General features: G+C 43.8%; 2 protein-coding genes across 2 annotated transcripts in view; one reads left to right on the top strand and one right to left on the bottom strand.

Annotated features, from left to right (window-relative positions):
• The window catches only part of LOC308236002 (polycystin-1-like protein 2), a gene marked incomplete at its 3' end in the record, with an annotated part of 89,127 nt that extends 69,902 nt beyond the window's left edge, over positions 1–19,225 (bottom strand). Inside the window, 6 exon segments of the mRNA XM_080645218.1 lie at positions 6,150–6,297; positions 8,881–8,986; positions 10,957–11,147; positions 13,245–13,407; positions 17,778–18,427; positions 19,101–19,225. Coding sequence (XP_080501344.1) covers positions 6,150–6,297; positions 8,881–8,986; positions 10,957–11,147; positions 13,245–13,407; positions 17,778–18,083 — 914 coding nt within the window. The 5' untranslated portion in view covers positions 18,084–18,427; positions 19,101–19,225.
• Positions 19,078–19,422, top strand: LOC308236219 (large ribosomal subunit protein P1-like; the record flags this gene model as incomplete). The annotated part of the gene is made up of 1 exon (XM_080645643.1): positions 19,078–19,422. The coding sequence occupies one exon, from the start codon at positions 19,078–19,080 to the stop codon at positions 19,420–19,422; it is 345 nt and encodes a 114-aa protein (XP_080501769.1).
• Between the last annotated feature and the right edge of the window lie 1,518 nt (positions 19,423–20,940).

The raw sequence follows: 20,940 nt of genomic DNA, 5'->3' as shown, positions 1-20,940 counted from the left end.
TGATTTTATTTTTTCTGATTTCTCTCCTAGTGGTCTCACCTAAAGGAGAACCCTACAAAGTGGTTTTAGAAACTGCTGCCAGCATATGGAAGATACGCTTGGAATACAAAGAGAGGGAGACAACAACTCAAAAATTTGTGTTATAACCCTATAGATTTGTGCAATTCCACTCTTAGGTATAAACCCAACAGAAATGTGTTTGATGTGCATCAAAGACAAGCACTACTACAATGTTCATGGCTGCACAATTTATAATACTCCAAGTGGGAAATCACTCAAAATGCCTACCAGTGCTAGAATGGACAGGTAAACTGAGATATATTCACACAATGAGATGCTATCCAGCAATAATAAAAAAGAAATCCTTAATTATACACAACAATAAGGATAAATATTAAAAACACACTACTGAACTAAAGTCAGACACAAAAGAGAATATACAATCCTTTATAAGATTCCATTTATATAAGTTTCAAATACAGGTCACACTATTCGATGATGTTAGAATCCTTGGAGGGCATCGACGGGGGCTCGGGAGTGCGCGGTTTCTGGGAGACTGGCCATGTTTGGTTTCTTGATCTAGGTGCTGGTTCATTGTGTAAAAATTAATTGTTCCATATCTTTTGGGGCACTTTCCTGTACATGTATTATGCTTAAATAGAATGTTTAAAAATTGGTTCAAGACTCTGACATTCACTGATTTGTATATACTGCTTAGATGGTTGATGTTAATGGGATGCAACTTAAAAAGAAAGTGGAGAAGAAAGCTCAAATTTTTGGTCTTTTCTTATAATTTCCAATTGTTAAGAACACCATGATCTGTGTCATTTTATTTATGTCACTCACAAATTGCCAGCCAGCTTGGTGGATGAGGCCATCTGACCAAATCGGGCAGTGTGATGGAATGGAAAGGGTAGGAAACTAGAAATGAGATCCCCTAGGGCTTCTAGGGTTACCTGTAAAACCTAATGACTCAGTTAACCTCTCTGAGCCTCAGTGCCCTTGTCCATAAAATGAGGTGAGAGCCATTCCTGGCTGGGTTGTAAAGTTCAAATGAGGCCATGGCTGAATAAGTATCTGGCATGTATGTAATCGTCTCATATATTGTAGCTTTTTGTATAATAAGATGACATTTATGCACTTAGCCTATTAAATAAAATTAGTATGTACTTTCATGTAATATTAATATAATAGTAACAATTACCTGCTTTTTAGAATCAACTCTGAACCAGTTATTCTTTGTAGTCCCATTTACTCCTTGAAGTTACCCAGTGAGTATTAGTTGACACTGGCAATACCAATAATCACAGAGCTTGTAACTCCATGGCCTAAAGATTCCTGTGTATCCTTTGTAGTGGATGTGGTGGCGTGTCACTCAGATTCCACCCTTCAAGACTGAGGCCTGCACCACCACCACCCCTGCCCAGCATCCTGGCGTGATAGCGGCTGAGGACTAACAGCTGAACCACCTCCAGGAATTCTTAGCCAAAGTGAGCTGCCTGTCCCAAGGTGATATCCCTTCCCCAGGGACATCCTGAATCCAGTGGCTGTTCAATGTCAGTGGGGCCTGTGCTGTTACTGCATCTCACCCTGCCCCATCTTAGTATCCCCCAGGAAACCTGCACTCCAAATCAGAGCCTGTGTCCTGGTGCTTAACCTGCATAAGCTCCTAAAAACAATGTCTTTATACTGGCAGGTATCAAGGCTCTTCATCACCAGACCTCTTGGAGTTTTCCATCTTTCATTTTCCCCACGTACCCCTGAACTCCCAGTATAGTGAGGTGCTCAAGTTACCCTCCAAATCGATGACTTCCCTTGCTCTACATTCTCTGCTTCTGCCTCCTATTTCTGATCCCCCACCAAGGACTTCGGCTCTACAGTCCTTTCTGACCAGGCTTTCACAGAGTCCTCTCTTCTGCGTCTCCCAACAGCCTGTGTACATCCCAGTCACTCTAAGGCTTATCCTGGCTTGTGAATGATCCATTTCCAGGGACATCCCCCTCCAGACTTGGCTGTGTGGCTCTGAATAGACTAAGAATAACAGCAATCCCTAGATCTGTCAGTAGGTGGCGCTAAGTCACCTAAGCTAGACTTGGACAAATTTCACCTTATGCAAATTGTTCCATAAGGATCATAATTTCAGAAATGTAGAAAGTTTTCCATTACAGAGAAACAAAACAGACTGCCATGCAAATGTGCTCAAGACATGGGGAGTGCAAGGCGAGAAGGAGCTTCTCAAGGAGCAATTGTTTGGCTTTCATTATGCCTTTTCTATTGGAGGCTGTATTCTCCCCATTGGCTCATGTTATTTCTCTACCATGGAAATGGAGCCTCCATTTTAAGCAGAAGTAGGAGTCTATACAAACACATAAAAGAAAAACACAGTCACATCTACACAAAATATGTAACTTAAAATTCATGCCATTTTTCATTGTAAATTGAGTTCTGAGGCTGCTAAGACTGATTAGAAAGCACCAGAAATATATTTCCCAATCTTAATAAAAATAATAGAAGAATGTGGGTGAGTAGTTTCAAGGTCTAACAAGTCTTTAAAGAAGAGGAAATTTGAGTATTCGGGTGGGGTGATGGCAGAGGATATTACCATCTATTTCTTTCGAAAGGGAAAAAATATGACAGTCGCTTTCACTTAGAGTTAATGCCCAAGGGATTGCAAATGTAAAGCATCACTTATTGTTGTTTGACTTAGATTATGAAAAAATTTAATCACACACAGAATTCAGAGAGTAGTATGACAAACACCCTTGGACTCACCATCCAGAGTAGACAGATATTTGCATTTTGTTCCATTTGCTCCAGTTTTTAACTACTGTTTGTTTATTGCTAGAAGGTCCTTGTGTAACTGAAAGTCTTAGCAGGGCTACAGACAGTGCATTTTGACTTATGCCAAATTCAAGTTCTATAAAATGTGGGGATTAGGAATGTATAACTTAGCATTTGTTCTTTTATTGATGAAATAGTAGCAAATGGAAAGAAACCTACAGAAAATACCATGGTATTTGTATTACTTAAACATTTTTTCCCTAAGCATCTTCACGTGTAATTTCTCATTTTACTCCAATTAAGGCAGCCATCAATACAAATGTGACACAACCTTTCTTACTTTATTGACGTCTTCATTTCCAGTGCCATCACCTCTAATCTCAGAGTGGGCATTGCTTTTTATGTGCCATTTCTGTGACCACCCTTAAAACAAAACTGATCCTGGATTCCTTCCTTTCTTTCATGTAGCTGAACTGAGGTCCGTTCAAGGCCAGACAGTCCTGGGATTCCACCATAGACAGTCACCTGTTACTATTTGACACAAAGTTTGGATTATAGTAGTTGTCCAATAAATGTTTAGTGAGTGAAACAAAAGGTAAATACCTGGACACTTTGAACAGTGTCCAGGTGATCTGTAGGGTCCACTTAGATTTGTGTATTTTTCATGTAAACGTTTTCTTTTTTGTTGCTTTATTCATTGTAGCTTTAGAGTAATGGAAAGAGCATAGACTTTATAGTAAAACCAATCTATTCCCCCTCCTGGCTGTGATATTACTACGGGATTTGGAGCTATTTAACTTCATGCACCCTTATTTATCTTGTGGATAGCGCAAACATATTTTTATATTTAATCCTATAGTTTTGGAAATAGATATTGTAAGAGGAAGTGTGAATGGAGGGTTATACAGTGGGTATTCAATGAAGCAGGAATTCAAATTCAGATTTTTCTGGTTTTACAACATGTGTTCTTTTTATACCACCCATTTAAATTGTTATCTTGATTTGTTCCTTTTTCTGTCATATATATCGTATATATACTAGAGGCCTGATGCACGAATTCATGCATGGGTGGGGTCCAGCCAGCCTGCCCCAATTGTTTGACTTTCATTATGCCATTGGTCCCAATGGGGGCCAATGGGAGCCGGGCTGGGGGCGGGGGAAGGGCTGCGGGAGGTTCGCCATCTGGCCCCGCTCCCAATTGGGGCCTGATCGGGCGCCGAGCCAGCTGGAGGGGGGACTGCAGGAGGTTGACTGGCCCCGTCCCCGATGGGGGGGCTGATCAGGGGCAAGGCTGGCAGGGGGGGCCGCGGGAGGTTGGCCGGCCGCAGTGGGCATCATAGCAACTGGTTGTTCCAGTCATTCCGGTCATTCCAGCATTCCAGTTGCTGGCTTTTTATATATATAGATATCTCTATATATAAAAGGCTAATATGCAAAGTGTCCCCTCGGGAGTTCGGCTGGGAGACTGGGAGTTTGATCACTTGCTGTGACGTGCACTGACCACCAGGGGGCAGCACAGAACGAAGGAAGGCCCCAGCCAGCAGCTCGAAGGCCCCAATCGGCCCTGATCGTCAGCCAGGCCTAGGAACCCTACCTGTGCACGAATTTCATGCACCGGTCCTCTAGTATGTATATATGACAGTGAAGGAAACAGAAACCCAAGGCTGGGGATTGTTTCTGGGTCTGACACATTAGCAGAGCCTGGGATTAGAACCCCAGCCTCGGACACCAGTGTGTTTGGCACAATGCCTGAGACCTCAAAGCATTGCTGAATTTGAGACCTGCACTCACTGGAGCAGCTTTGGGCTGTGGACAGGGCTGGTCCCCTATTTGCCTCACCGCAACCAGTGCTTTTGGGAATGCTGGGCCAGAATTGGGGATTAGAAGAGAGGCGTTTGGGCCTCTGTGCTTTCCCAGGGAATCCATGTTGAACTGGGGTCCCTGTAAGGAGCTTCAGAATCCAAAGAGCACTTAGATTTTCTGAAACAGTCTGGGGCACCCTCCTGCTGGGGCATCGGAGCTTACCAGGTAGGACTTTGAAATACTATGAGTTGGGTCTTGCTACTATCAGGTTGGGAAGGTAACTGTTTCCTGGAGGATGTGTGTGTGTGTGTGGGGGGGGGGTGTGGGGGGTTGGGAGGGCGGGGGGTAGTGCTCTCAGGCCCAGATACTATGCACTGTATAACCCACCAGGGACCTCAGAGGCTGAGCTCCGTTCTAGGCTTGACAGTCCTGATTGCATCACAACGTTGTGTGGCTTGGTCAACACTACTGTACCTTTGTTAAAACAAGATAATGATTATCTAGCTCAGCATCATCCAATGCAAATAGTGTGAGCCACATGTGTAATTTTAAACTTTCTAATAGCCACACTGCAAAACGTAAGAAACAGGTGAAATTAATTTTAATTTATTTTCTTTAACCCAATGTATCTGAAGTACTATCATTTCAATGTGTAATCAATATAAAAATTATCAGTGAGAAAAAAAAAATTTAGTGAGATATTTACATTCTTTTGGGGGGGATGGGGGACTCAGTCTTAAAAATCCCATGTGTACTTTACATGTACAGCATATCTTAACTGAGAACAGCCACATTTCAAGTGCTCAGTAGCTCACATGGTGAGTGGCTGTTACATTAGACAGCACAGCTCTAGTGAGATTATGTGTGAAAGCTGCCTGGCTGGACTATTATTAATATTGTTATATTATTTTTATAATCCTTACCAATAAAAAGCATTCCCAGGTGAGCATCTTTACCCCATTACCGACTCCTCAGACAGTGACCCTGGAGAGATTCTACACAGCGCCAAGCCAAAAGGACCAGCTCTCCATGCCTGTTCATGTGGCTTCCATAATGAGAAACAGGTGAGCATCCATTTCTCCCACTCCCATATGTATGCCCTTTGTTCTATGGCTCTGCCATTTCTTCAATCAACAGGTATAGTCTGTTTCTCTACCTGTTGAATCTGGGCGTGGCCATGAAACTTGCTTTGGCCAATGGGTCATTAAAAAATGTGACACAAGTAGATTTGAAATATGCTTGCACATTGGGCCTTGCTCTCACTTGCTGCTACAAACTCTTCTGCCACCACCTGAGTGAGCCTGGGCTGGCTTATTGGGTGATGAGCAACACATGCTCCTAGCTGACGATAAGCTGACCACTGGACACATGAGTGAGGCCATCCAGCCCCAGCTGAACCTATCCAGACAAGAAAATCCACCTAGCTGATTTAAAGAACCATGCCAAATAATAAATACTATTATAAGGTTTGGGATGTTTTGTTATGCAGCAAAAATTGACTGATAACCTCCTGAATCAAGGCTCAGAGGTTCCTCTTACCTGGCGGCGGCGGGGGGGGTGGGGGGGTGGGGGGGTAATAGGGATCAAAAGTGTGGCCATCCCCTGTGATAATGATACAGGACAGGTTTCCAGTGTAGGGAGAGAGGAGCCACATCAGGGAGATGGTGACATTATCAAAGATGAAACTCTCATTGGACACCATCAGCTGCAGGCCTGCAGGTGAAAACACAAAGGGCTGTGTGCCATTGCAGAGCAAAATTGCATGCTTAAAACTGACTCTCCTATCCACCTGTCCTGCATCTTTAGGTGGGATTTTTAAAGTTTTCAAAATTTTAGTTTTACTTTTTAAAGTTCTTTTGAATTTTATTTTTTGTCATTAGGTAATATATGACCAATAATTTGAAATGTACAACCCCCTTCCACTGCCATACCTCAGCATTCTGCTCTCCAGAGGCAACCACTGTTATCAATATCCCGTTTTACCTTCTAGAGATATTCACAACCCATACGTACTTTTATATTTATACAAATGGTGCATACTATATTCATTATTTGACACCTTCCATTTTCTTCACTTAGTATATCTTGGAGATTATTCTATATAAATTCAGTTAGAGCTGCCCTGTTCTTTTTAATAACTACACAATGTACCATAATTTATTTGCCAGGATTCTATTGATTGTCCAAATGCATTTTATGATGTTTAAAAAGACAAAAGGCTAAGCACCTTTAAGAAAATCTACTTGGCTAAGGTGGCCAGTGATTCACTGTAAGCCATTTAATGCACATTAAATTTACAAAACCTTGAGCTTCACAAGTTGGCATGGAGGATGGGGTGAAGGGCAGAATTTGCTGGGTCTTCACTCAGCTATGGGCTAATTTGTGCAGCATAATCTTTTTTTCTGAGCACAAATGGGAAAGGAAAAGAGACTGATTGTAAATAAAAAGGACTTTTAGGAGGTCTTGATTCTCAGCTACCTGAGGAAAGTCACATGCAACTGGGCACAGTCGGTGTGGAATGTCTGGATAAAGTTCCCCCTTTCACAAATCAGAACCTGATCAGAACACACTGATTCACAAGGGGACAGGGTATTTGAAACAAAGTTGGGGCAGAAAATCTAGACCACGTAGTTGCTGGATCCAGCTTGCCCCCTGCTCCGAGCTACACATTTGTCCAATGACAGCAGCACCGGGCCTGGCAGATCAGAGGGCACTCTGTCCGTTAGCAAAACCACCAAATGGAACGTGTTGCCAAAACATGTGGCCTCCTCTTCCCAGAAATAGAATTGAGACACCTTGCTCACTGTTTTTCTACTCAAGCATGTCCAGCAGACTAATGTCTCTGGTAGAACGTGTCTTCCATGCACCCTCCTATTTCTGTACCCTCTCCTCCATGTGGTCCTCCCTCTTCCTATACCCACGGACCCTGCTCTCCTGGATGGCCCCTGGGAACCCCAACATTCACTGACTCATCTTTTCCCTTCAGAGCTCCTTGCATCATTACACACGCCCTCAATAGGAGTAGCTGTTCCGACCGATTAATGTGTTAGAAAATGGCATAATGTGGTTTCACAGCCGTAGGGGACACTGGCACCCTCATGCACTGTTAGTCGAAATATAAATCGATACAGCGATTTTGAAGGGTAATTGGGCAGTATATATTAACATTTAAAGTGCACAGACTCCCCATGGACACAGAAAATAGTGTAGTGAAGGCCTGGGGAGGGGGTAGAAGTAGGGTAGAGGGGGGTCAATGGTGGGGGGGTTAGGGTGGTCTTCTGAAATACTTTTAACAAGAAAGATAAATTTAAAATAAAATAAAATGCACAGACCCTGTGACCCAGCATTTCCACTACTAGGGATCTGTCCTTTAAAAATAATCCCAGGCACATGTCAAGATACAGGCACATGAACGTACAAGAAAGCACTGCAGAGTGATATGTAACAACAAAAGACCGGAAGCAACTTAAATGTTTATCAACAGGGGAACTGATTAAATACATTTTGACATAATCTTATACTAGGATATTATGCAGTTATTAAAAGAATAAGCTAGTGACTTGGAGAGATGTCCAGTATATATATATATGAAAAAATGAGTTGTAGACTAATATATTTTATGAGATTATATTTTTATTAAAATATTCAAATATAAAGTTATACACAGCCATTCTATGAATACATTTTTAAAATCGGGAAAGAATTTATTCTAAATAGTTAACAGTGTTTTCGTTATGGGGAATAGGAGTGTAGAGCTAAAGGGAGGGATTCTTCCTTCTTGATTTATCAACTTTTGTAAATTGTGGTAATGTGGGTTATTTTTATGGCTTTCAAGATTTTTATTTTTTATAAGTTCCTATGTGTACTCAAATGACAGCCTATGGGAAGGTTAGTGGTTGAATGGAATGGCATGTGGGAAAGATCTTTTGATTCCTTTCAACCAAGTAATCTTGGATTTGTCTGTTATGTTTATTGGGCCACGCCATGAAATTTAAATTGAAGGGTTCTGGGGATTAAAAAAAACAACACAATAATAACAACAACAACAAAAATACACATACACACAACACATTTTTTTTTTTTAATTTCTGGCTTGTCAGTTCCTTTCTGCAACAGGACCCTCAGATACTTTATCCTCAGGTTAAACCAGGCCACAGGACAGCAGTTTTGGGTTAGGAAGTCTCTTAGCACATGGTAGATTAACCCCAGGGTAGCTGCTCTCTCTGCTCTGAGGGAGCTGGGCCTGTTGTGAAAATAAGAAGGGAATTCCCACGCCAAGGCAAGCTGGGGACTCACCTTCCCGACACTGGTACTGCACCCAGAGGTAGCTGCCCCAGATGGGGCACAGGTCTCCAAAGAAGGTCCCATTTGCTGCCACCTGGCATGCCTGCAGGCCCTGGCACTATCCTGGGAAGCACCCGAATCCCAGCAGAAGCAGAAATGGTGTGAAGGGCATTGAAAGGGCAGAGACTCCATTTTTGTGCGAGGCCCTTCATCCTGTCCCCAGAATAACCTCCCTTCCGAGAAAAACTACAAGAAAGCAGCTAGGCCCAAATTGGGCTATACCGTAGCATGCTCCTTCACCCATCAGGTGCCAGGGCCAGCCTGACAGGTTGAACTGGGCTGAGGTAGGGAGGTGGGAATTGAGAAAAGAAAGAAAGACAGGAGAGCAGGATCAGGAGGACTACAGATCATCGAGAGACTGCAGCAAGTTTATTAACTGCGTAATGCCTTTTGTGCACAAAACACTGAATAGGAGGTCTGTCAAGAGGAATGTATTCTTTGTTCCTCTTAATCTCTAAGGGAGAGACAGAGCAGAAGGACAAATTCTCAGTACAGCAAATCTCAGTAAATAGTTACAGACTTCTTGGTAAGCTATGAAAGGTTGCTCTCATTCTACTGATAACCACCATCCAAACAAGCCTGGGAAAACTGTGTGGGTAGGGGACAGCCTTGCTAGTCCCTTCAGATGACCTGGAACTGACCATTCGGGGTCAGCCAACTCAGGGGACCCTTCCCCTGCCCCAGATCCCTATAAAACCTTTGTCCTGTTGAAGCTCTCTCTCTCTCCACCTCGCTGCTGCGCCGGTGTGTGTGTGTGGGACTGAGCTCGAGCTAGCTCGAATAAAGGCTCTTTGCTTTTGCATCGGACTCGGCTCCCTGGTGGTCTTTGGGGAACACGAAATCTGGGCATAACAGACATAAAGGGATAGGTTCAGACAGATGAATAACCTCTAATTCATTCATTCACCCACCATCCGCCCAACAAATATCAGTTGGTGTCTACTGAAGACTAGGCACTGTGCTAGGTACTGGGGGAGAGAGAAGTAGGGTTCCCATCCTCAAAGTAGTTCAGAGTCCATCCCAGTGGTTCTCAAACTGTGGATTGTGCTAGAATTCCCTGGAGGGCTTTGACTCAATAGATGTGGAGGGCAGCTTGAGAATTTTCTTCTAACAAGGTAATGTTAACATTGCTGGCCCAGGAACCCCACTCTGAGAACCACTGGTCCAGTGGCATCTAGTCAAATGGCCTAAAGCGAATCATTGCCAGGGGTCAAAGGCAGCTCAGAGGAAGATTTAATCTAATTTTGTAAAACAGGTCCTAGAGAAATTCTCCCATGTGAACAAGAGATGCCACCAGAAACACTTGTTTAGCATTATTCACAATACCAAGGATTAAGACCCAACCCATACACTCTTAACAGAGGAAGAGACAAATTCTGGCACATACAATAGATGAAACAGATAAGCTAACACAGCATGTATCAAGATGGATAATACTTTGAACAAAAAATAAAGAAGGAAAAGAGAAAAAAAGCACATCACAGAATGACATACGATATGATACAATTTTTATAAACACTAAAAACCTGCAAAGCAATACTACATATTGCTTAGGGTTGCATACATAGAAGGCAGCAATACAAAACCACCAATGCGATTAACAAGCACTGACTTTATGACAGGAGCAGACCAGGAGGGCTTCACAGAAGTGTTGGCTGTATATCCAATGTTGTGTTTGATTCCTTCATGAGGGAATTTTAAGCAAATATGATTTGACAACATTGGGTAGTGGGTCTATGGGAGTTCATTGAAGTATTTTTTTATTCTTGTCTATGTATTTCAAGTATTTAAAAAAATTTTTTAAATTAAGTTAAAAAAGGAAAGTGATGTTTCTTGCATTCAAGTTGGGTGGGGAGCAAAAGTGAAGGGGTGAGCTGTAGCTGCCTTGCTTCCCAGCTCAGTGCTGTGGCAGAGACTGGCTAGTTTTCCCAATGTTGGAGGCTCAAGGTCATATATGAGGATTGGTGGAGGCTTCCAGACTCCAGGAACTGCCCTGAGCTCACAGCCAGAGCTGTGGAGCCCTTGGGCCCTACCTGACACTTCATCCTTGACGCTGACCCAGCTGCATTCCTCCTCCAGGTCCAAGGGGCTCCCAGCGTCCTGGGTGCAATAATGGGGAGTCTGGCGCCCGTAGAAAGCATCCTGGATCTGAATGACCTCCCCTGAGCCACAGTGCATGGTGGCATTATGGCCCTCGCAGGCCAGACTCTGGCCAACACCTGTACAAAGGTAAGGTGATACATAGGAGGCCTATGGTCATGGATGGGCAAGTGCCTGGTTGATGGGAAGTGGAAGAGTCTCAAGAGTCAGGACTGTGAGCAGCAAGGACACAGCAGAAGCAGACTCAGCAGGGGTGAGAGTAACTCTGGAGCCAGACTGCCCAAGGGCAGATCCAGCCTAGCCACCTAGTGGCTATGTGACCTCTGCAAATTACTTAGCTTCTCTATGCCTCCTCTGTATAGGGGGGAGTCTATCCCATACTCCATATGGTCATTAGGAGGATTAAATGAGTTTGTACACTCAGAGTATGGGCTATTCAAGTAGCAATTATTATTCTATCTATTTCAAGTACCTTCCTTGAGCCTTATTTGAAAACAATGTCTGGTACATGATAGATGCTAAACAAGCTTTTGTTGAATGAATGAGTGATTTCAATGAGTGATTCCAATCCTATGAGCTGAGCTATTATTCTCTCCATTAGGAACATGGAGCTCAGTGGGGTCACTGTGCCAAGACCCCCACACAAGCCCTGCTCCCTGGCATCTGCTCAGTAAACATTTGTTGCAAAAGAATGACCTGGCTCAGGTGTGCACAGCCAGAAAGTGGTAAATGCTGAATTCACACTCAGGCCTGTTTGCTTGGTGGGAAGTCCACAGAGTAGGAGAGACCAAATCTGTGTTCATTTTCTATGTCTGCTGTAACAAATTATCACAAATTTATAATATTATAGTAATGAAGGTCAGAAGTCCACAAATGGGTATCACTGGACTAATATCAAGGTTCTTTCTGAAGGCTCCAGAGAAGAATCTGTTTCCTGCCTTATCCAGCTTATACAGGCTGTCAGCATTCCTTGGATTGTGGCCTTCTCTTCCATCTCCAAAGCCAGTCTGTCTCTCTCTCTCTCTCTCTCTCTCTCTCTCTCCATAGGCAAAACTGCTTTAGGTCTCATCTCTGTCACTTCCCAGCTCTCTGGCCTTGGACAAGGAACTTACCCTTTCTGACCCTCACGTTTTTTATCTTTATAATAGGCCTACAATAGAATGGTGGACGGACTTCTATTACGGTGAATAAATGTACATGGAGTGTCTGGCTCAGTGCTGGAACTTTTGCTCAATACTCATTAGTTCTTTATAGCGTGACCTCATGCCAGGGCTGCAAGACCCTGGGGCTGACAGAGTCTGAGAGACGGGCTTGAAGTTGGGGTGGCAGAGGGGGCAGGGACTTGGGGAGGCTATGATAGAAAGAGGGAATTGCATAATACACAGACCAGGAAGGGCTTCACAGGAACTTCCACATTTTCAGAAGTAGTCAGGCAGGGCGAAGTGCATCTATTTAAAGCTGGGGGAGGGGAAGAATGGAGCAGGAGCTCCTGTGAGTGTCCAACCCAGGACAGGGCCAGGGAACCAGGAGCTTAGGGCCAGGGAAGGGACTGGACCCAGGAAGCCCAGAAGGTTCTATCAAGCCTGGCTTGTGGGTCAGGGGACCAGGAGGCTCAGCTCTAAGACCAGGCCCCAATCCCAGTCCCCACCTGTTGGGTAGGACCTGGTGTGCGGCCACCTCCCACTCCGGCAGGGTTTCTTATACACAGTCCCCAGCATCTACAATGGGAGTTGGGCATGGGTAGCAGCCAGAAAGGGCACAAAAGAATAATAGTTGGGAGCTGGTGGGATGTGGGTATGGGGGGCCCAGACTCAGGCTGGCCAGAGAGCATGAGTTAAGGGTGAGTGGCATTTCCCCCTAGATGCAGATATATGAGGAAGAAAGACAGAGAGAGACAAGCAAGACTAATAGGCAGGTAAATGGACAGGGAGAGTGAGGATGTGAGCTAGGGAGACGGAGGGACTCACAGAGAGACTGAGCACATAGACAGAGGCAGGTGGGCATTTAGAGACAGACTGAGAGATAGGGACACAGGATAGACAGCAGAGACAGAGATAAGGAGACATGGAGCATCACACAGAGACAAGTGGGCATTTAGAGAGACACTCAGAGAAACAGAGAGACAGAGACAGAAGTAGAGAGACACACAGGAAAACAAGGAAACAGAGACAGGAAGAGACAGGGCAAAGGAACTAGACTCGACAACAGAGGCTCACCAAACTTGCAGATGAAGGCAAACAGCTGTGCGCAGTTGTCTGAGGCAGCCCACCTGACAGAAGGGTCTCTCCCGATACAGCTGCAGGTGTCGGGAGCAGGAGAGGCCTGCCCTCCGTGCCAGTGGCTATAGTTCACATTTGAGGTATCCAGCCAGATCCCCGGTCCTGGGAGGGAACACAACCACCAGGACTTTTTCTGATTCTTTTTATGTACAAGGCTTGTCCCAGCTCAGCTCTTTGTGTGCAGTAGGTACTCAAGTTGGAGAGCCTGTAGAAGTTGGTTTGACTAAATAAATGATGCTTTTAGCTCTATCTAACCGTAACCTAAAGAAGAGTGCAGAAGTGTGCCCCAGGGTGTTAAAAGGAATTTCACATAGAAACAGGGCCCTTGACAAATAGAAATGGGCACTGCTGAGCTACAGCAGACACAGTTTTCCTTACTTCAGGACTCTTCAGAGCCTTGAACCCAAGGATGTTACGCGTGCCTGTGTGTGTGTGTGTGTGTGTGTGTGTGTGTGTGTGTGTGTGTGAGAGAGAGAGAGAGAGAGAGGGAGAGAGAGAGAGAGAGAGAGAGATACAGAGGCATTTCAAGGACACTAGAGATCTAGAAAAACTAGATAGAAAATATTTGCTATAAAGACTCAAAAATGTATTTATTAATTTTTAAAAATATGTATATTTTTTATTTCAGAGAGGAAGGGAAGGGGGAGGGAGAGAGAGAGAGAGAGAGAGAGAGAGAGAAACATCAATGAGAGAGAATCATTGATCGGCTGCCTTCTGCACACCCCCTACTGGGGACTGAGTTTGCAAGCTGGACATGTGCCCTTACCCGGAATCGAACCAGTGACCTCCTGGTTCATAGGCCAGTGCTCAACCACTGAGGTATGCTGGCTGGGCTATTTATTAATTTTTTAAAGAAAAGAAATCCATACAAATGGTTAAAATTTTTTAAAGAGTAAAAAGGGAATGAAATGAATCTCCCCTTTCCCAACCTGTGGACCACTCCCATTATTGTTGATTCCTGCGAGTTGTTCCACGCTGCATTTTATCCATGTAGCGGCACCCATGAGTGCCTGAAGTCTATTTACACAAATGCCATCATATTGCACATAGCACTGTCTCTTGCCTCTCAAATAACATTACATATTGAAAGCTGTTATATATCCGCCTACTCAGATCTACTTCATTTTCTGTAAAGCCATGTAGTATCCCCTGAATATTTTATTTTATTTTATTTTATTATTTTTTAAATAAATCTTTATTCAGATTGTTACAATTGTTTCTCCTTTTTCCCCCCATAGCTCCCCTCCACCCGGTTCCCACCCCACCTTCTGCCCTTACCTCCCCCCCACTGTCCTCATCCATAGGTGTACGATTTTTGTCCAGTCTCTTCCTGAACCCCCCCATACCCCTTTCCCGCTGAGAATTATCAGTCCACTCCCTTTCTATGCCCCCGATTCTATTATATTCACCAGATTATTCTGTTCCTCAGGTTTTTAATTCACTTGATTTTTAGGTTCACTTGTTGATAGATATGTATTTGTTGTTCATAATTTTTATCTTTACTTTTTTCTTCTTCCTCTTCTTTAAGAATACCTTTCAGCATTTCATATAATACTGGTTTGGTGGTGATGAACTCCTTTAGCTTTTTCTTATCTGTGAAGCTCTTTATCTGCCCTTCAATTCTGAATGATAGCTTTGCTGGGTAGAGTAATCTTGGTTGTAGGTTCTTGCTATTCATCACTTTGAATATTTCTTGCCACTCCCGTCTGGCCTGCATAGTTTCTGTTGAGAAATCAGCTGAGAGTCATATGGGTGCTCCCTTGTAGGTAACTTTCTCTTGCTGCTTTTAATATTCTCTCTTTGTCTTTTGCTCTTGGTATTTTAATTATGATGTGTCTTGGTGTGGTCCTCTTTGGATTCCTTTTGTTTGGGGTTCTGTGTGCCTCCTGGACTTGTAAGTCTATTTCTTTCACCATGTGGGGGAAGTTTTCGGTCATTATTTCTTCAAATAGGTTTTCAGTATCTTGATCTCTCTCTTCTTCTGGCACCCCCATAATTCTGATGTTGGTACGCTTGAAGTTGTCCCAGAGTCTTCTTACACTATCTTCAACTTTTTGGATTTTTTTTTTTCTTTTTGCTTTTTCGGTTGAGTGTTTTATGCTTCTTTGTATTCAATTCTTTGACTTGATTCTTGTGTTCCTCTAGTCTGTTGTTGGGTCTCTGTATAATATTTTTTATTTCAGTCAGTGTATGTTTAATTTCTAATTGGTCCTTTTTCATATCTTCGAGGGTCTCGTTAAATTTATCGGCCTTTTCTAGGATATTCTTGAAAAGCCTTATAACCGTGGTTTTGAATTCTATATCCATTCTTTTATTTTCCTCCATTTCTTTCGTTTGTGATCTGTTTCTTTGATGCTGCATTTTCACTGCTTCCCTGAGTTGGTAGGGTAGATTTGTGTGCTAGGTTTCCTATATGGCCCAGTGGGTCGGCCTCCCCAGTTAACCTGAGGTGGACACTCTTGGTGCACCCCTTTGTGGACTGTGTGTACAGCCTTGCTGTAATTAAGTCTTGATTGTTGTTGGTATCACTGGGAGGAATTGACCTCCAGGCCAGTTGGCTGTAAGGATCAGCTGTGTCTACGCTGGGAGAAGTTCGGTGCTGGAGACAGCCTTATAGGATTAGACTTGCCAAATTGCAATAGCCTCTGTGCTCAGCTTGGATGGGGTGGAGTCTCAGGGCGGAGCAGACAGTCTTGGCTTCCCGTCAGCCTTGCCCTTGTGCACACGCGCGCGCCTTCATACCTCTGCCTTCCCTGGCTCCCGAGTCTCCGCCCCAGAGTCCAGACTCCCCCCACAAGAGCGTGGGTCCCCAGGGGCTCGCCTGGAACTGGGATTCAGTGCAGTCAGAGCTGGGGCTCAGTGCAGTCAGGAGCTTCTGACTCCCTTCCACTAGGGAAAGCCTGTGGCAACCTCCGCAGCCTTTGTGCGCACTGGCATGTGCGCGCCTCCAGACCTCTGCCTTCCCTGGCTCCCGAGTCTCCGCCCGAGAGTCCAGATTCCCCCCGTAAGAGCGTGGGTCCCCAGGGGCTCGCCTGGAACTGCGGTTCAGTGCAGTCAGAACTGGGGTTCAGTGCGGTTGGGGGCTTCCTTCCCCCTTCCGCCAGAGAAAGTCAGCCAGGCTCTCAGCCGCCCTTCCTCTCTGTGCGCACAAAGACCCTTTGCCGTACCTCCAATTCTCTGTGAGCTTTTCTCTTTCCTTCTAGTTGTAGAATTTTCACTCAGCCAGCTTTCCTGTGGTTCTGGATGGTGTGCGTTCTGTCTTTTAGTTGTAGTTTTGAAATTGTTGTGCGAGGCAGCAGTTTAGGTGCTTACCTATGCTGCCATCTTGGTTTCTCAATCTCCCCTGAATATTTTAAATAGACCCAACTCCTTTAAGTGCATACAAATGGAAATCTGCAAATTGCTGCATCTACAAAGTAAAAAGCCATTCAAGAGTTATTGGCTAAAGACACATTGCAGAAATTGGCTGTGAGCTTCCTCAAATGAGCTTCCCATCTGCCCCTTTATTAAAGCATTTCCATCCACTCTGGTATATTTCTCTAGGTACTTAGCAGAGACCAAGTTTTTCTTTTCTAAAACCCAGTAGCTTCCACAGAGCAGTTTGAGATGGCGGGACACTGGCTCAAGACCTCACTGCCCTTCCCTAGATGTGTCTTCTTGAGCAAGGCAGTTCCTCTCTCTGGACTTCATTTTCCTCACCCATAAAATAAGAGTAGCAAAGCCTACCTCATGGGGCCGGTGTAAGGATTAAATATGAAGGTTTATGTGTCCATTCTTAGATATGTATGGACACTGGGGGTGGGAGGGATTGGCCTGAATATGGTTCCTTCCCTTAAAGAGCTTATTATCTATGAGGGAAGACACCTAAATAACTAAAGTCATGCCAAAAGTGTCCTACAGGTGCATAGAGAAGGACTCAACTGGTTGTGCTGGGGTTGGAGGAAGGAGCCCTCCCAGAGAAAGGATAAGTGAGAGCCTGGGAGAACTATTAACATGAGACTATCCCATGTGAACTGAACCATGCTAAGCACTTGACCTGCTTCAGTCTCAGGGAGGAAGACATGTGGAAGTTCTTTGAAAATAGCTTAGTAATTATTTCCCGAGGCTCAGTTTTCTCACTTGTAAAATAGAGACAGCAATAATAACTATATTATAAGTTATTGTGAGGATTCAACATGATAATGGACATGACTCACTCAGGATAGTGCTGGATACTATTCTAACAAGAGCCAAACAATTCATAGATATTATGAATATTAGGCATATGCAAAGCAATGCACGTTTCTGGTGTCAGCTCTGTGCCGGGTACTGTGCTAAATACTGTGCATGAATTATTTTATCCACAAAACAACCAAAGAGGAGGGTTTGCTTACCATGAGAATGGGATATATTAATTTATTTTATGGAGCTCTGGGTAGAAAGCAATGGGAGAATTGCAGCCACTAGCTCCCATAAAACATAGTTATCACAGCACCTAATTTCTGCGGTTCCATTCTGAGCTGAGTTTCCTGTGGGTCCAATCCACCATTCTCTGTCCTGAAAGACGTGCTTCTGCAGAAACTTCTGGGTGCCTTCATCATGTATAAAGACCAAATGGCCTTGCTCCTCACACCAGTTCTGGGCACCATAGAAAGAGCGGCCAAAAGGCACAAATTCATAGCAAGAGTCTCTGAAAGCCACTTGGCTCTTAGAGCAAACGCTGCCCTCCTCTGGCTTGGCAGGAGTGGCCATAAACCTCAGAGCAAGCCCCAGGAGGACCAGGCCTGCTGCACTCATCCTTGAACCAGCTGGAGAGTCTGGATGGAGCTGGCTGTCAGTCCTTCATATGCTGTTCCCTTTGCAGCCATCTGCCATCCATCTTCCTTTTCACTTTGAATCAAATAATACCGACTACCTCCTGTTTAAGAAACAATGACTCAGGATGAATGTGTCTGCTGTTTTGTTTTCCCCAGCTCTTTGTTTAATGCCAGTTCCAAATGCAATTAATTTGCAGAATGTTCTTCTAGAGAAAGATAAAGCTGCTGTATACCTGTCTTCTTGTTATTTGCTCAACTGTTAGCTTCCGATAAAAATTCCTGGCTATTGGTTTTATGTCGTCACCTTTAAAGGCCAAATTCTTCCTTAGAAGCCATCAGCATGTGGGAAGGATGTGATAAAAGAAAAATGGCAGGAAAGTTGGAGTTATGGGATTGTAAAAAAAACAGATTGCACTCATATCCAATCTTATTGTCTAGAATGGCTGCTGTACCTAAATGATAATCACATTCTCTCCAGCATGGCTTAAATCCTAATGGAGATTCCCCCCTCTAATTCGTCACATTACCGCTCATTGCCTGTTAGAGAATAAAAATTTCCTACAACATTTATTTGATGTTATCATGCAAATAAGCTTTAAAAATTTCAAACATATCCATCCTCATCCAATGTTTAAACCCTCCAGTGGGTGTCCATGGTCTATGGATCAAGTTCAAACTTCTTTGCTTAGTATACAAGGCTCTCTATGAACTGGTGATTGACAATATTTCCAAACATACCCCCCAAAAGGTGGGGAACCAGGCTCTTTTACCCATTGCCAATGCAAGAATAAATTGGTACAACCTCTATTGTGGGCAGTGTTACAATATCTGTCAAAATTTAAGTCCCTCTCCCCAGCTGCTGGTAAGATGCTGAGTTCTTCCTACGAAGCTAAGACCGAGTTGGGGTGAGGCCCTCACTCCATCCAGCAACTAGCACCATGGCTGGCTGCACTCACCTAGCGCCCACCCACACCATGGCCTCGGTCTCAGAGCTTACCTGCATCTACTCAGACCTCATCCTGCAAAACGATGAGGTGATGGTCGCAGAGGATAAGATCAGTGCCCTCATTAAAGTAGCTGGTGTAAAAGTTGAACCCTTCTGGTCCAGCTTGTTTGCAAAAACTCTGGCCAACGTCAACATCAAGAGCCTCATCTGGAATGTAGGGGCTGTTGGACCTGCCCCAGTAGCTGGTGCTGCACCAGCCAATGGTCCTGCCTCCTCTGCCACTGCTGCCCCAGCTGAGGAGAAGAAAGTGGAGGCAAAGAAAGAAGAATCTTCGGAGTCTGATGATGACACAAGCTTTGGTCTATTTGACTAAACTTCTTTTGTAACACGTTCAATAGAAAGCTGAACTCTGAAAACAAAATTAAAAAGCACAAACTCTGTAATGTAGCAATTCCACTTCTAGGAATTTCACCTACAGATAAATTCATACATATGTGAAATGTAATATGTGTAAGATTATTTATTGCAGATTTTTTAAGAAGGAAAAATTGGAAACGACCTAAATGTCCATTGATAGGAAATTGGTGATTAAAATGTTGTACATCCTACATACCCATTAAAAAATGAACAAATTCATTGTATACAAATTTGGAATGATATCTAATATTTTTGTTACTATTAAAAGCAAAGTATGAGACATTGTTGGTGGTTTAATGCATTTACATAAAAACATACATGGCCCTAGCTGGTTTGGCTCAGTGGATAGAGTGTAGGCCTGTGGACCAAAGGGTCCCGGGTTCAATTCTGGTCAAGGGTTCGATTCCGGTCAAAGGCAGGTACCTCGGTTGTAGGCTCCTCCCTGGCCTAGACCCTGGTCGGGGCACGTGCAGGAAGCAACCAATCAATGTGTTTCTCTCACATTGATGTTTCTCTCTGTCTTTTCTCTCTCTTCCACTCTCCCTAAAAATCAATGGAAAATATCCTCCACCTCATCCTCCACAAGCTCAAAGTCACAGCTCTTTCTATCTTAATCAATTGCTGGAGACCTTTCCTCACACTGTGTGCTCCTGTGCTGTCGCCTCATCCAGGAGCCACTTTCTCCCTAGTCCTTCCCTGATCACCTTCAAGATTCAGCTCAAATCTCACTTCCTTTGTGAACTTTGTAGAACTTGCTTCATATAATATGCTTCTCTCCTCTGAATGTTTTTCTCTTTTTTTCAATAAAAGCTTTACTAAGATACAAATTCACATGCCATACAATTCACCCATTTAAACTATACAAGTTAATGTTTTATATTTTTTATTTTTTTGTTAATCCTCACCCAAGGATATTTTTTCCATTGGTTTTTTTTTTTAGAGAGAGTAGAAGGGAGTGGGAGAGACAGAGAGAGAAACATTGATGTGAGAGAGTCACACTGATTGGTTGCCTCCCACATACACGAGGATTAAGCCTGCAACAGAGGTACGTTCCCTTGACCGGAATTGAACCCTCGACACTTCAGTCCGTGGGATGACGTTCTAACCACTGAGAAACTGGCTAAGGCAAGTCTATGTTTTTTAGTATATTCACGAGGTTGTGTTAGAACATTTTCATCCCACCAAAAGGAAATCTATTAGCATTCTTACCCAATTCCTCCTTCCCCCAGCATCAGAGAAACACTCATCTACTTTCTGTCTCTGGATTTGCCTATTCCAGACATTTCATGTACGTGGCATCAAAAGTTATGATGATAACTTTTTTGTGACCCACTTCTTTCACTGTAGCACAGTGTCTCCAAAGTTCATCCCATCTTGTAGCCTGTGTCAGTGCTTCGTTCTTTTTTTATGACTGGATAATATCCTATTATATGAGTAAACCACATTTTGTTCATCCATTCTTCCATTGATGGAC

The sequence above is a fragment of the Plecotus auritus genome (genome assembly GCF_963455305.1).
Source record: "Plecotus auritus genome assembly, chromosome: 10".
Taxonomy (NCBI): domain Eukaryota; kingdom Metazoa; phylum Chordata; class Mammalia; order Chiroptera; family Vespertilionidae; genus Plecotus; species Plecotus auritus.
Note: the sequence above shows the minus strand (reverse complement) of the source record. Positions and strands in the feature narration are given on the sequence as shown.